General features: G+C 42.2%; 1 protein-coding gene across 1 annotated transcript in view; it reads right to left on the bottom strand.

Annotated features, from left to right (window-relative positions):
- The window catches only part of ddx10 (DEAD (Asp-Glu-Ala-Asp) box polypeptide 10), a 122,871-nt gene that overhangs the window by 87,157 nt on the left and 18,550 nt on the right, over window positions 1–17,164 (bottom strand). The window contains exons 11-13 of the mRNA XM_066699182.1: window positions 14,216–14,303; window positions 11,889–11,977; window positions 9,403–9,772 (exon numbers count right to left, since the gene is read on the bottom strand). Coding sequence (XP_066555279.1) covers window positions 9,403–9,772; window positions 11,889–11,977; window positions 14,216–14,303 — 547 coding nt within the window. The remainder of the gene's footprint in view (window positions 1–9,402; window positions 9,773–11,888; window positions 11,978–14,215; window positions 14,304–17,164) is intronic.

The raw sequence follows: 17,164 nt of genomic DNA, 5'->3' as shown, positions 1-17,164 counted from the left end.
AATAGGGATCTAAGTCCAGATAATTAGGAGTTTGGTAGACTTTGATCATACATTAAAAGTGTAGTACACGCGGGCGTCCATTAAAATCGGGATTCAAAGTTTCAAACTAGGACAAGAGAATTTCATGTGGAGAGGTACGGTTCAATCCACCACAAAGAGGGAATACAAAGGAGTAGGTGCTGCAGATTATTATTTTGTCTCCACTGTTGTTAACAATGGCTTGTTAATGTAGAGTAAGCCCCATAGGAGACAAACACCTTCAGATGATATAAAAGAGCTTTGATACAGCTGAAGAAGTCTCAAAGGATCTTGCACTGCACTACTAATGTCCTGTGATTGTAGTAGTGTAGCAGTAAAAGCTCCCATCATCAATGCAAGAGCCAAGAGAAAGATTACAGATATAAACTGACATACAAGTGTGCATGCACATGCGCACACACAGCTGAGCCAGGCGCTCAGTGGTATTGTTTGCAGAGGGTTGAGCAGGAAGTCGTTGGCCCGATGTACTTCCCAGAACTATTGTTAGAAAAATAACCCCTTGACCTGAACGGGTTAAAATGGAATCTCAGGACCTGGAACAAAATGTGCCAAGAAAAGAAAAACTAAAATTCTCCATGCTGAAGGCGATAATTCAATTTCCACTCTGTATCTACCTTAATTTAACCCTTCCCTCCTTCTGACCTCACTCATACACACACCCTTCTCCCTCCTTCCCTTAATTGCTACGAAGGCATTAACTAGCTATGTGATCTGCTGCTCTCCCACTCATACACCCTCCTCCATACAAACGGCATGTGCATTATACCTCCTGTGTGGGATGAAATACGTTTCAATCGCATCCCACATCTCAGCTGACACCATGTTCGCTACAACCTAAGCCACCTCTGGTATATTCTTAGCACACTGCAGAGGAGTCAATAAAGCGCTTGCTGCAGGCTCTCTCACACTAACCTCTTTAATTCCTCGCTATTGCAACAGGCTGCACACTATGCAGTTTCTCCATATCAGCACTGCACATCCAGTCAACCTGCGAGTGCTGTCTGCGTCCTCTACCCGGCACAGTATGATAACCTGGCACACTATGCAGTGCAAGGGTGGGGGGGGGGCTGTACATTTTTGGAAATGCATAAAAGAAATAATATCAAATAAAATGCCACGTTGGAAAATCAACATTACATTACATTGAACTCCCTGATGTTTGAGCACCTGTCAACATACAGGTTGTGTAAATGGCACCCTACACATTCAGCAGTGCCAAACAGCCCACACTTATATTAAATAATAGTAGTCTGAAGAATATTACTCACATTTTTGTTGCAAATGTTTGTTTTTGTTTTCTTGGGGGGGCACTGGGTCCAGTCAGGAACATGTTTGCCTATTTGGATGTGGTTAACAGCACCAAGTCCATTCTGGCACGTGGTGATCTCATTCTTAAAATGCCAGAATGCTGGGAGTGAATACGCAATGGACAAACTGCACTGGACTGCACTTCACATTCTCCTACACAAATCAGCCCAAGAGGGGCTGGGAAAAAATACATTCATGAAGCCTGAAGCAATTAAAACTGTCTCACCGTGGAGCGTAGTGAACTACATTTATTTCATGTTGACTGAAGGTGTGCACTTCATTTTAATGAAATGAAGTCTTAAAGACACATGTTATTAAATTATTCCCTGCAAATGCTCTTTCACATTGAAGAGTCGTGCATATTCAAAGACTGCAAATTTTGGATTCCCTTTTGAAATAGCAGCAAAACAGTCCACGCACCCGGCACAGCTTGACAGGCATGGTCTTTCCATTTCAGGTTTCCATGGTGAGGAGAAACCAGGAAATAAACATTAATGGTACAGAGCCCACCTCCCCAAAAAAACAACCCACAACCCAAAAAAAAACACATTACCGGGTTACCCTCAAGCGATTTAATAGAAGGCAGTCAATTAAAAATACGATCCTAAATGGCCGGATAATTACAGACCTTGGGGAATGTCGTTAGTTAAATGGTTCTTGTCCGATAGAAAGCGTTATCTCCTTTATTGTTGGTTTTTTCAATTTGGAATTACTAATAGTAAGTACAGCCCTCCTGAGACACCGTGTAGGTCAAGCCATGTCCTGACAGCCTGGAACATTTATCCAATAAGCATACAGAACACAAAGCATTTCATTAAAAATACCAAACATATTAGGACATGAAGTGTCCTAAAATACAACTGCATACACTAATATATATTATATAGTGACAATTGTACAGCTTGATTATAGTTAGTTATACAAGGGTCAGCTGTTAAATCTGTAGTTAAAGACAGTGAGAAGGCTGAGAAAGTATTTTAAACAGTCGAAAGTGACATTTCCTACTGCCTGCTTCAGGTCTGCAGTTGTAAGCAGGCAGGCTGTGAGCTATACTGACAGACAAGAAGCAGGTCCAGGCCAGTACAGCTACCCTGCTCCCTCAAGGCAGTGCATCGCACCAGGGAGAAGTGTGTCACACCATAGATCATACACTGCAACCCAAAAGGAAAGCAGCAGTTATGCATTAGATCAGTTGAGTTACTTCAGCCTTTTTTCTCATTCGTCAACACAACTCAACAGTGCACTAAAAATATTCTGGTTACCCGTATAACAAATTTTTGCTATTTTGTCTCTACACTATTTCACAGCAGGGGGCCTTGCCAGTCTTTTACTACATTTGCAGCAGCACAAACCTACAGCCCACGCTCGCAACGCAACACTGCTGCACCAGCACACAATAGGTTAACCCATGGATGTGTTAAACACTCTAGGTGGCACTACAATTTAAACACAATATGTCCGGCTGGCAGCCAGAAGAATCAGTGATTGGCTTTTTTTAATTACAGCACAAAATTGCCTGTCACCACTGTCAGGAGGACTCGGCTCACAAATCCAGGGCCCAACTGGAAATACCAGGAGAGGCCTGACTTTCAGGACACAACTTTCTCTGACGGGTTGTGTGTGCGGGAGAAGGAAGAAAGTTCACGCTCACTGGGTATGGGGGCAACGTTGCACTGCAGTGGATACAAATCTAAAACAATAATGAAAACAGGGCAGCGCCTCTACATTTCCAGTCATCTGGTGCAATTATTCTGCCTAGGTTTTACAATGAAACCTCTGGCGCAAGTAGTAAAGGAGTTTTTTTTTTATACTCCAGGTGATTTACAGGCTGGAAATATCAGTTGGAGAGGAATCTTAACCACGGGGTGTTTTCTAAATCATTTTTATGATCTTCACTGAATTCCATGTTGCACAGTTCAAAGCACATGTTTTAAATGGTATAAAACAGGCATAAAGTTGAATAAACAGCATGTAACACTATATATTCTAAATACACTTCTGGCTTTTTCAGAGCTCAAGATTGTTTACAGAATCATATAATCAAATACCATAGCATATCAGGCTTCTTGCTACTGGATCCGCCACTGACAAAAACACAGAGTCGGGGTTCCTGCAAACCGATTTATTTCACGGGCAGCTTTTAAGGAGCAACATTCTCTCTCTAAACTAGCCTACCTCTCCACGGCAGTAATTGGGGCACCTCTATGCACTCCTTGTGGCCATGACTGGCACCGCGCTGTTCTCACACAGGGTTAAACTTCAACCCTGGAAACTACAATAATTCCCCTTAATAAATTAGATCCCCATACACTCAGCCCCAGCCCCAAAACATACAGAAGTGACAGACAGACACACAACCCACTCCACATAACAGTCCCAGTTCACTACAATACTATTTAATATCAAGTGTGCAATTTGCAAGTCTGGAGTCAACAAAAAGTTATAAATTCCTCAACCTGAAAACTGATTTGCAAGTAGAAATTTGTCAGAAGACCAAAGGGTTGCGTGTTTAATGAGTTGTTTCATCTCAAGTAGGTGTAGGAATTTGACAGCTGTAAACACGATGAGATCTGAACGGTTTTCAGGTTTTAGTCACTCTTAGGGGCAGAAGGTCCCTATTCCTCAGTGTCCTTCTGAAAGTACCACCTGCGTACCGCGTGCGGAAATAAAACTGCTGATGACTTCTTCCACAATGCAGTCTCTTGTCAATGCCTCAGGTGAACAGATGGCAGAAGAGATAGAAGCATATCTTCATCATCGTTCTGGGAGCAGTTCAATTGCCTCCAATACATTTTAATGGCCTCCGAGCACGATCCCCGCTTCAGTATAAATCACTTTCATCCGACGTGAAAACTCAACACAAATTAATCTCTGGCGTTCCATTCGGGAGAATGGGATTACCGAGACCAGCGCCGAGGTGAGATAAGAGCGACACATAAATCTGAGAAACATGCAAAGCAGGTTTACTGAAGAAAAGAGAAAAAAAATATATACATTTATACAACAATGATAAGAAATTGGGATTGGCTTCACAAAAGCCAAGGAGATAACAGGAAGAAAGAGGCTTTGTGAATACCTAAACTACGCTGACCCTCTCTCAGAAGCATATTAGCTTTGTCATCGGCTACATCACTCTTCTCTGCAGCATAAAGCCACGTGAGCCCTTAAAAATTCAAGACACGATGCAGTTGTAACAGGGGCCCGGTCTGTTTAGAAAAGGGATAAACTGGTGTCTTAGCCTATTTGAGGATGCAGGAAGGGTATAAACTTATGATGTCATCATAACCTGACAAAAGCAGGGTTTCAGGGAGGTTCAGATGGTATCAGTATTGTGCCGATAACGCCAAAGGCCAGGATTCAATCTCCATCAGTTCACATATACTCACCAAGCTGTCTGGAAGATCTGACTGTTCTTGGCCACTTCCCCCCATGACCTCCTCCCGCCCTACCCCCCAGAGTTGTAGATGATGAAAATATAATTAAATAAAAAACACACCAGTCAGTGCATTGGAAAAATATATAATACAAGTTGACTCTTCCTGGACACTTCAATATTTCCATCCTGACCTTGATCAAGACTCCACAGATGAGCACTCAGATGTGTTGTTCTCCCACTGCATCATTAATCCAAACTGATCTTTGCTCTTGTTTTCTAATGGTTTACTTAACCAAGGCTGGGGGGATTAAAGAGGTATTAAAAAGCTTGGGTTGCTTTCTTACTGAACTGAAACAAATATACCACAAAGCATTCTGGTGACTGATTTGAACAGAATACAGAGTGGTCTCGCAACTTCAAGCCTGCTTAACATTCAGTAGGTCGCATTATATTTATACACGACAGCGTGTCCAATATAGAGGTTCACTCAATGCTCCACTGGGGAATTATGGGCCCTCACACACACACCGCAATGTAATACCCTCACCCGACCAAACTCCCTGAACAATAATTTTTTTATCAGCTGTGGTACTCTATGCATGCATTGCTTTATGTGAGCCATTGAATCAGTAAATTAAAAACATGGTTGATCTTTCTTTCAGCAAAACCCATTAGGGATTATGCCAAATCTGCAGAGGATTCAAACCGATTATGAATTTATACACACAGACAAAACAAAATAAAATAATAAAGAGTAGTCCAAGTTATTAAATAATAAGAAACATGTCAAAAGGTACGGTGTATGACAAAATGTACGGAAAGAAGTGAGAAATAATTCCACTCTGGATGTTCAACACTCTTGATATGAAGGAGTCTGTTGTCTGTTATCACCTACTGAATGTCACAAGAGACATTTTATTGTTTTGGTAACTATCAATATGTATCAGACTAGGATATCTGTATTATGTTGGGAGTCATGCAGAACCTTTCAGAGGCTCCCAGATAGTTCGTTCATTTGTTTGTTTTCCCTTACGCAGGCTTACATAGCTCCTTCTGTCAAAACCAAGCAATCTCCAATCTCAGTGGAACCAGTCAACTCGCGCTCAATGCCTGCATCACAGGGAAGGAGAAAGCCTCTAGGCCACTGTAGTCTTCAAGGCACTGAGGTACAGTGTGGACCATTATCTTGCAGATCCCAAGCCATGACAACTTATTCCAATGGCTTGCATTTCAGCAGGAGCCAGTTCATTTCACTACAACCTCTCCATAAAGCATTTCACTCGTGTAACCCTGCATTACAATAATCCCGCTGTCATGTTATTTTAGATCTGTGACCTAATGGATGTACAAGCTTGTAATGACACCGTAGGGAGTGAAAGTGTGCGTAGCCTTGACAACCAATATGCCACTCTTCACTGTGAAAGTGAGTATCTGTTTTGGGGGGGGGGGGGGGGGGGTTGTTAAAGGACTATGGCAGTTGAATAGAAAGCAGCACACACAGATGGAAAACAGCAGTTAGACCCCTCTGTGGTGTTCATGTAGAACTCTGCTGATACACACAGATCTCAAGCTGAAATACAGAGGCTTTTATTAATGTTTTAGCCTTGTGCTCCTCCCCCTTCCAGCTACATGCGTTGCTTATCTCCAGTGTCAGAGCCCCCCCACAGAGTCCAGAGGAGACACGAATGGCAGCGCTATCCCCCCAGCTTTTCACCACCCCCATGAGCGCCGTTGAGGAAGCTTGTAGATCTCCTGGCTGACTGCGAAAACAACTACACCAATGTCTTACTTCTGCCTTTTTAACCTGGGAGCGGGGGGGGAATGGGGGGGGGGGGGCTAACAGGAGGGATTAACTGCATTCCTGCTCCCTGCAGGCTACAGCACACATTGCAGCATTTCAGGTGAACAGAGATATGAAGTGTACTACAAAGTTCACTTTCTAATAACTGCACAGCTGCAGGTACTCAGTGAACAGTGCAAGGGCTCCGTTTGAAAGGAGCGCACAGACGCATCATGTGAGCCTCACTGGGACACATTTACTGCCTACATCAAGGTCATTAGAAGAACAGGAACTTGAACAAGGAACTGTGAGCTCCTCTGCCTCTGTATATCATCTGTGACTCACAAATGATCGCCTGTTAGCACACAAACACAGTATAGTTTGACAGGAACAGAGGCTATGCTTCACTGGGCGCTGCTTCTAACTCCTTGCACACATACACAGGCTCTGTACCCGAGGTCTGGTCTGTAAAGAGGCAGCAAGGCAAGGTGGAGCTGGGCTTGCTGTTGACAAACACTAATGGTCGTCCACCACGAGCTCACAGAGTTCACAGTATATTTACCACATCCGTTAAAACAGATTACTCGCGTCTGTCGCTAATCTATAAACAAATCCTAGCCAACGCTCCTAGGGAAGAGCAGAGTAAATCTGATTAACTTTATGATTATGAACAATTCTCTTCCTCTTTTATGGAAGATTGCAAGTAACTGAATTACGCAATTTAAATTCGAGCAGTGATGTATGGGGCCGAGATGAATCCTCATTACACATTGCATAAAAGAAAATGAAGATGCACAATTTCGTCTCAAAGTCAGCCAAGCAAGGATCCCGTCGTCTTTATTCAGCAGAGCTGGATCAATCTGCATCAAACGGCATAAGCCAAACACACACTGAACTTCCTTCTCTGAATAAAAAATGTAATCGGATTTATGAGTTTTCTGGCATGAGACAAACTTTGGAAAAACACGTCTGTAGGAGAGAGTGCCGTGAAACATACGCTGCAATTTCAGCATCGTAAAAATACTCACAGACAATCCTTCCCCTAGGCCAATGGTTGTCCATTGGATTAAAATACACATCAGAAGAGACTCCCTCAACCCGACAACAAATTCCTTTGCAGCTAAGCTGGCAGTCCTTTTTTGAAAACTCACAATGTGGAGTTCAAAATGCGACTCATAGATGCATTTGTCTGCCTGCTAGGATATCAATCTCCACAAATGGGATGAACAGCTTTTCCCCCCATGAAACTTGTCATTGCTTTGACTAAAGAAGGACTTTTAGTAACTCATAAGTATGTTACTGCCTCTGTTAAAGCTTCATTAAGTGCCATTTTACAAAGTAGATTTTAAAACTAGGCCTCACAAATCCACCATCAGGATTCCTGCCCAGAACACATTAAACAGAACATCACATCGACTGAAAACTAAATCTGCAAACTGAACGCAGTCCGTTCTGCTGGACAAACTTGTAATCACATTCGCATAAAATCTCCATGGTGATCCAGAGTGACAGGCAAATATGTCCCAGTGCTGCTCTGAGCTCAAAAGCCAAATAAATATCCTGACATAAGACTAAAGTCTGCCTCAGCATTTATGGATTTCAACAATTAGCTGTTGGTGATGAAGCCTTAAGAAGGGATTTGCATGCACATCTGTCATCGTGACAACGCTGCTCTTCAACACCCTGTGGCTTCATGGAGGCGGCCAACCTGCTCCTGAGCCATTCTACGGACCACTTTATGGCAGTCACACTTATAGAATACAACACGTTGCTTATAACAATAGCTGGACACGCACTAAGGATCAGCAGAGGGTAAGGCGGCAGCAGTACTGCAGAGCCACAAGCAGGCGAAGGGATGGGCGGCTCAGGCGAGGGGGGGGGTTGATTCTGTGCTAAATGGAACCATGATGCAGGTGAGGCAAGGGAATGTGTATTGTGAGAATGAGCTTAAAGCACTGAGAATTGGAAAGGCAAAATGTCTATACCGCTGGACTGCCCTTGTTACGCTATGATGTCATACAAACAACTGCTGCATAACATTCAGATCCAATTAACTTAAAAGCAAACCTTTTAAATGGTAAAATTCTCTAAAGTTTGTTGCCCATTTTTAATAAGAGGCATGAAATAGCACAGATCTGTGGTGGTTGGTCTATGCAAATGAGTCCACTGTGCAGCTGGGTTGAACTAAATGCCACCATTTTTATTATTGTTTCAGTTAAATCATGTACTGTGGTAAATCATGTTTCTACCATTCTTTAAATTATGTTAACTGGATTATTTTAGTGTTTGTCCAAGTGATTTAGTCAACGAATAATCCTTTTGGCTTAGCATCAACACCTCATGGGCATGGACTTGGCACAATAAGGCAGGTCTCACCAATTCATTAATTCCCTGAACAATTCTTTTTTTTAATTGGATGCATTTCTAATACCAGTTAGATCTCTCAAAATAAGCATCAGCAAACTGTCATTATGGTCTGCGAAACAGGCAGAACATAAATGAAAACGAAAGAATAAATTATCTTCTGTGAAAGTCACAGGTAAAACAGTGTCTAACAAATACGGACAAGATATTTGACTCATTTCTCCAGCAAGCTTCTGAATTAAACTGCATCATTAGAACTTTAAGGCTAATTGCTACAACTATACATATTGCAGACAAATGTTTCAACAAATAAGAACATCGCCTCAAATTTCCTAAACATGTCATTCACAGTACACACCACGTGGAATCTAGATTTTGGACTTTTACTCTAATTGAATGTATTACAATAATTGCTGATCAATTAAAGGCTGAAAACCTCAGTGCGTCACCCACAAACAAGCTTTAAATCAAGCCAATCGCTTCAGCGGACACATTAAATAGAGCCCAAGGGGTAAAAAAATCAAACACAACCAACCTCTTCAGGATCAGATTCCAGACCAAACACGTCCCTGCGTTTCACAGTCAGAAAATCCAGGTCTCTCAGGTCATCTTCGTCATCGTCATCTGCCCCCAGCTTCATCTCTGAAGTCGCTGCTATTGCATCCTCATCATCCTCATCCTCTTCTTCTTCTTCCTCCTCCTCCTCTGATTCAGGATTGGCTACAGCACTATGGGGCATCTTCCGTTCAGGGTGCTTGTCCCCTCGGAGCTGAGATCTGAAGTTCTCCAGCTCTTCCTCAGTGCCAGATTGGTCTTCCTCTGGCTGGACTGGTGCACTGCCCTCTTTCTGCTTCTGGGCATTGAGCAGGAAGCGGACTCGAGGGGCCACAGCAAGACCCAGGGATCTGTCGGAAGAACAGTGGCAACAAGAACCTTAAAGCATCGCTACCAGTTGTCCAAATACAAAGCAGCCGCTAAACAAGCCCAAGACCTAAGCAGACTGTAGAGTGGACTCGAGACATTATTGTGCCTAACTTTTCAGTTAGTGTAACTGGTGAAGTGGACAACAGATTTCCTGTAGGAAACGTGAGAATTAGTCAATAGAAATCATTAAGACACTTTCCATCTTTAATAGACAACTATGAATGATCAATTCCAAATAAATCTAGTTGTTGAGTATTTTGTTTTTACAGTAAAGCTAAATATAAAAAATTAAAAATCCTATCTGAAGGTCATGCCTGTGTCCACACAGTCACTGAGAAACAATAAAAAATAAAAAAATAAAATTATATATATATATATATATATATATATATTTTCTTGAGGATAGCAAGTGTACGGCTTCCACCTCCTGTGGGTGGGGTCTCTACAAGGTTAATGGCCATTTCACAAATCATTTAGGGAAGAATACTTTCATGTTAATAATCTAAAATCATACATCCATCGCCCCAAACTGGATTTACCCTTCAATTAAGAAAGGATGGAGCCCACCAAGTCTTTAGAAAGACTTACAAATGGCCTAAACCACATAGATTCATATAAAAGTAGAACTGCAAAGAGAATGTGTTAAAATGTCCATAATAAGATAAAGGTTATACTTCATAACCCAGAACCAGTTTCAAAAGTGTAAAAACGAGCAGCATGCCAGCCCATATATCACTCTCCCAAACAAATCTAATCATGCAGTAAACCTGCCCCAGCTGGGTGCCCATTAAGCTCTAGCTCAACTAATGTATTGCATTTAACCTTTCCGGTCCATTTCTTCCTCCCAGCAAGCCAAGCCATGTTTTTTTTTTTTTTGGTGGCGAAGTTTTATTTGGGGTGTAGGTGGTGGAATGGGATCAAGACTGTTTGTTGTTTTGCTGTTTTTCTCTTCTCTGCTTGTCTCTAATTCAGAGCGAAGGTCTGCCAGCTCCAGAGCTGCACACGCAGGCCATCCCCCGAGGCCTGTGCCGGCGCATTGTTATGAAAATGGATCATGTCAAGCAGCTCATGAAAGATGCATCACAAGTGGCCTGCGACAGCACAGCAAGGACAGACGAGTGCGGACAGCGCGACGGGGGCTCAGCGGCTCGGCCACGGGCCAGGCCGGACACGAGCATGTGGGCAGACTGCTAATACAGACTGAACCAGGGAGCTGCACTCATCGCACAGAGATCAATCTCCACATACTAGGCCTCAGGCTTTAATATTGCCTTTCTTTCTTGCTAGTTTGTTTTCTTTACGGAGAGCTTCTCTGGGGTATGCATTTGCATGCTAGATAAAACTATTATAATTAGTTGTAGATAATAGGACAGATAATATGATGTGTGTGTGTAATATATATTACACACACACATTACACACACACTTTTATACATTGTTTTCTAAATAAAGATAACTTTCCTCCATCTTTTGTGGCTTACTATAACTTTAACAGTCTTGTTTCATAGTATATAATATGCAACAAAGGAGCAAAAGCATTTGATTTCTTCTCAGTTAGGCAGTAAGGGCAGTCATGTATTTTTAGTGATACAGGTACAAAAGCATACCACCACCAAAACCACAGCAGCTTCAGGCCCAAAGTCAATAATAGCATAATCAGAAATTCAAACAGACACTTTCTTCCCCCCCCCACCATAATATCTGTGTGCATCTCCCTTTGAGACTTGATTTTTTAGAGTTTTTAAAAATAACTGCATGAGCACTGCTCTCAGCCGAACACCTCTGTCTATCCAAGCGATACAGAGCAGGCGGCTGCAACGTAAAGCGCTCCACGCTTCCTCTGCCAGGGCCCCTGTACCTGGGACACAGGGCAACATTTAGGCGGTGAGTGGGCGACACCCATTGCAGGAAATTCTTGGTTATTCACCTTTAACTACGAGTCTGATTTTTTTAGTCTCATCTGAATCCAGAGCTTAAATATAACCCTGCAAACTTGCCCAAAATGTTTGTTCATAATTGCCAAGCACTGATAACACTCGAAGTGTCAATGCCAATTCACTGAATGAGTTTACATATTGCATAAAGGGATGTACTTACTGAGCATATTCTGTTAACTGGATCTTAAAGACATCAAAGACTTCTTTGTTCTTCATTAGGTAGATGGAGCGTAGGTAGGACATAAAGCACTGAAAATGAAACCAGATGTTTGTGAATAGGCAAGTTCCCTTTTCATGAGAAACTCTCGATTGGCTTGGTGCTCAAAAACATCTGTTTAGACTGAGAGACGCAAAGATAAATAGTATTACGATACCCTTTTCACTATCAGTGTTCAATTTTCCGATCTGTTACCTTCAATGTTTCCTCACCTGGCACCAGTTTCTATTTTGAGACAGATCTGTGAGGCAATACTGCAATAGCGCAGCAAAGCCATTAAAGCACATAATGACAGATATAAGGCTTTTCATTCTGATTGAAACATTATACGAGAGGTAGCTGTAGGTTAGATGAATTCAACTTCGTGTACAGACTCAAAACTGCTCTGGAACGCATTGGGACAGTGTCCTCTGGGGCTGCTCTGATGCAGAATGCCAGGCTTAAGCTGTAATTGCTTTCAAAAATGAATATTGGCACACAAATTTGAATTATTTTGAAAAAAAGAGGACAAAATTAATTGACATTATGGGGATCGATTTTCAAATCATTCTGTAATTACTTTTCTAATTATTATTTTTTCCATGCATTACATCAGACACACACACACACACATATATGCATGTGTGTATATATAATCAAGAGGTTTCTGTGTAGAGCAAAAAAAACAGCCCACCCCATTTTAAGCATTGTAATTTCGTATAATCATGTCATTACATATTTCATTTCCAGCTTTTATGGAGGCTGCTATTCTTTGGGGGAGCAAAGAAATAAGAATAATCTCCTAGCGTGTTGGAGGAAACTGCAGTTCCAATAGCCAGATTCTTTCAGAATGAAAACTCTCCACAAAGACTGTGGGGGAGACTTCCAGGGTATTTAATAGCAGAAGTGGAGCTGGAGCTGGCTGTCTGACCATTGTCTGGACAGGTTCAATTCTCAGGAATCGGTAAGAAAGGTTTCCCCACTGTGCTGGTTTGCTATCGCTGGAAACCTAAAGCTATGGAATCACTTTATGTGGACGTATAAAGGACAGTACTCACAAACAGTAACTGTAACCCCCTTTACAACATGTGAGAGCTGATGAGGATTCTTTGTTGACTGGTTCAGAACTGCTTTCATCCATGTCAGTAACGCAATAGTTCCACTGATGGCAAAAAGTGGAACTTTTAATGAACAGTGATTTTATTAAAGAGGCAAGCAGCTGAGTTTTGGGGAGCCAGACACTAAGTGTGAAATAGCCGTTTCAAAACGGAAACATACTAACACAGCTCGGAAAACCCTACCATTAACTATTATAATTCTACCCCAAATTCATCAGCCTCAAGCAAAGTTTGCTCAAACTATATTGACTGTGTACAAATCCTAAAAGAGAAAAATAATGAATAGCCTTAATTAAGTATCGTAATGGAGCACAGGGGAGTGATTAGTTGAGAGGTAATTGACTTTGTAGCAATAGATAAGTGTCCTCAGCCCAAAGTAAAGGCCCTCCATAAAACACAAGGTCAGCTGTCTAGCAATTAACACTATCGAGAATGGAATTATTAACTTTATTGTACTCAATTGCATTGTTTGCAGTATTTTTAACTTCATTACTTAAATGTTTTGTTTTCTGATCCCAAAGGACATGTTTGTGTTGGCAGTGTACATTGTTACTGTAGAGATCCTAAATAAAGAATCCATTTGTGCTTTTGTTAAACTTGTTAAAAGTAATACCAATTTAAATATTTAAATGACTTTGTTAAACATTTTAACCATTTTCATTGGTGGATATCTCGTATTCTGGAAGCAGGGCAGGAAAAACATAAATCACATAAATAGCCAAGAAAACACAGAAAATTGACAGACAAGCCAGTTTTATCAGCTGCAAGAACTTTAATTTGATAACTTCCTATTCACAATCTCCCTCACCTTCAAAGTCAACTAAAAAGTAAAGTTCCCTGCTTTCCCCCCTCATGTCCTCAAGCTGGACTTTGAAGGCCAGGGAAGAGAGCCTGGAGAATTTCATGCTCAATCCCCCAGGCCTGACTGCCTGTTCCCAGTGATAGAAAGCAGGACAGCAGGCCCCTCAGGGCCAGCAAAGCTGACCAGAAGCCTGTTCTCAACTGGGTCTCAGAGGAGGCCAGGTCCTGCAAGTGAGCGTCACACAAATCCAGTCTCATCCCACAGGATACAAACTGGTCACTCAAACTGAAGACCACCAGAGAGTGACAGGACCAGAACCAGAAGAAGGTACACATGGGATTGTGTGGCTTCTCCTCAAGTGTGTAACTCACCCTCTTTGCTCGCTCCTTCTGCTCCGTCTCCTGCGCCAGGAAAGCCTCCAGCTTCTGTTGCACATTGGTCAGTTTTTCAGGATTCACCCTGAAACAAGTCCATGTCAACACTTTACACTCACAAGCCTCACCTGGAAGAGAGCTCTGTCACATTCTTGAATAGGATGGCAATTAGAAGAGAGTTTAAACAAAGATTCTTATTTTTTTACATCCGTTATATTAAAATACAAAACATGAAAAGACCAAGCAGCATTTTTCAGGTTTTTATTCCCTGAAGCAGGATAAAAAGCACTTAACAGGAAACCCCAGGAGACTCTGTAATACAGAATGTCACAAAGCACATTGAAAACAGCAGTAAATCTCCCCCAGCTGTCTCGTTTCACCTTCCCTTCATTCTACTGCTGAACTGATACCAGCACAGATGACAGGGTAAACACAGGTTATGGGTGGCCAGGCTGTGACAAGGTGGTACCCTGCACTGTCCTACAAGCAGGCCTGTGCATTAACCCCGAGTGAACATCAGCCAGAGAGCAGCTCAGTCAAGCCAGGAGCCTGTGATTGTGGGGCTGAGCTGTGAGGCAAATACGCATCAAGCAGCGTTTTGCAGAAATTTAGACTTCCAACAGATTATATAATAGACAAATAGACAGACAGACAGTCAATATCGATCCGCTGCTGGATGAAGGCCTCCACAAGATGTTTCCATTTGCTTTGATCTTTAGCTTCCGTTTGCCAAGTGTGAATACGCACGCACAGGGGTATAGCAATGAGGATAAAACTGCACTCTTCTGTTCATTTTAACTGTCCTGACTAGGTCACTGTTTAAGAATTCCTACAGTACAATGTATTGTGAAGCAGGAAAATGTATCCTTTGGTAGTTAACACTGAAGACCTTAATTATACTGTGCTACAGATTCAAAAACATTTTTGGTTAAAGGCTGTATTCCAGTTGCAATTTACTGGAATATAATGTAAAGTAAGAATACAGTTAAATGTAACAGCTTGAACAGGAAAATGTACATGTTCTACTCTATCAAGCTATTAACATTTCATTAAGTCAGCATTTTAAAATCCATACAGGAAGAGTGCAAAGCTAATGAACAAGTATGCCGAGGCGGGAGGAAATGTTCTTCTCCGACGCCTTTTGTTTCCAAGTCAGAACCAATTAAAGCTCCGTTTGTAAAACATGGATATATACGTTTTTGGTTACAAAAGCATTCGCACCTGAAGATTGAGCAGCGGAAAGGCCACCTGGAGGGGGACAGCATCTGCGTATCTCTTGTGTCCACCCCCGTTCCCCCTGCTGTAACTTGACAGCAGTCCTTGCCAGACTCCCCCGCCCACAGTCCACAGACCTCGAAAGCACCACAGAAACTGCTGGAGAACACAGGGTCTTCAAAGTCCAGAGGATCGGAGCAGAGGAGCTCTCACTGCCCTAGGGAGTACCCCTGCCAGAAGCATTTCAAATGCAGATTTATCACCACAGCAGCCGGGGGGGTAATTTAGCTTGTCATTCTGCAAACTTGAAAACATACTTATTTTTTAAATTTTCTCCCCTTAACCGTCATATCGTATGAGTTTGATCACTTCGATCCCCAACATGAGCCGAAGTTCTGCAGTGAGAGCGCCAAGCTGAATTGGGCACTTTTTCCCTGTAGGCCCTTATGTTCTGTATCCTGTTGCGCTTTCTGCGGTTCTTCGATAAAACCCGAGTTAAGCAGACAGCCTACAGCATGTCACGTTCAGTCCTGCACACAGTGTACAAACTATGTAAATAAAGCACCATGAGAAAGAACACGCATCTATCAGCAGCAGATTCTTACCAAACTGCTTGAAAAGGTGCCCGTGTTTTTTTACAAATATGTATTTGATCTTGTAGATTGTGGTTTTGTTTCTACATATTTCCATGGCTGACTGCCAGCAAGTTTTTTTTTTGTAAGGAAGCCAAATTTATAGTTCTCGGTTTATGATCTGAACAGATGAAAGACATGCTGCTTAGGTGTCTTGTGTACTGGTTACAGAGCCTGTTGCCATGGTATATTGAGCAGACTGGGATAGAGATGAGAAAGGTCAAGTGAGTCAATGTCAGGACACACTGACATTAGAGGAAGGCAAGCACAAACAAAGAGTGGTTTAGGAAGAAGTGCTCGGAGCAAAACGTTTACATAACTTTGGGAAGCACTGCTCTCTATTAAATACACAAGGGGAAAAAAAAGAGCAATCTTCCAAATGAATTAGTGTCTGTAACAGCATGTAGCCAACTAAAAGTCTAAAGAAAGATTTGTTTTGTGGCTCATTTTCTCAATCAACTGGTTCCGAAAGTGTGGTCCCTGGCACACCAGTGGGCCTTTGCCAGTCTTGCAGGTGGTCCTAGGCCTGAAGCAAATGTAGTCTTATCCAGAAATAATGTTTATACTTGTTGCGGTATTATGAATAATTGTGAATTACTGGTATTTAGAGCTAAGCAAATGCGTTTGGTCACCAGGTTTGGGGGCTGGGTGGTCCACGGGCCAATGAAGTTTGACAAACACACCTCAAAGATTCTTCCCTACATGGAATGTAAACTGTGTAGTGGCATCACTGCTTCTTGTTGTCTCGCCCATTCTACAGGGAATTAGGGAATATAACGGTGTTCTGGAGCAGCGGCCTGGCACACAGCCACAGGCTCATTGTTCAGGGAGCTCTGCGATCTGAAGGACTCTGCCCTTGCCATCAACTACAGGGTACGTGCTGCATGTCACTTTTTCCCACTGATACTCACCCCCCTCTCTAGTTAAAATAGTCCCTGTTCTGAAAATTGGACAGCAGCACTCACAATTCAAACGTGCAGGAAGTCCAGAGTGGTCTTATAAGTGTTTTTAATTGCGTGTTTTCTTTACTCAATGAGAACAGAGAGGACTGTGACAACCTTCTCTGGCAGATGTGGAAAATAATTAAAATAAACACCTA

Source organism: Amia ocellicauda, chromosome 3 (assembly GCF_036373705.1).
Source record: "Amia ocellicauda isolate fAmiCal2 chromosome 3, fAmiCal2.hap1, whole genome shotgun sequence".
Taxonomy (NCBI): Eukaryota; Metazoa; Chordata; class Actinopteri; order Amiiformes; family Amiidae; genus Amia; species Amia ocellicauda.
This window is presented reverse-complemented; position numbering and strand designations above follow the sequence as displayed.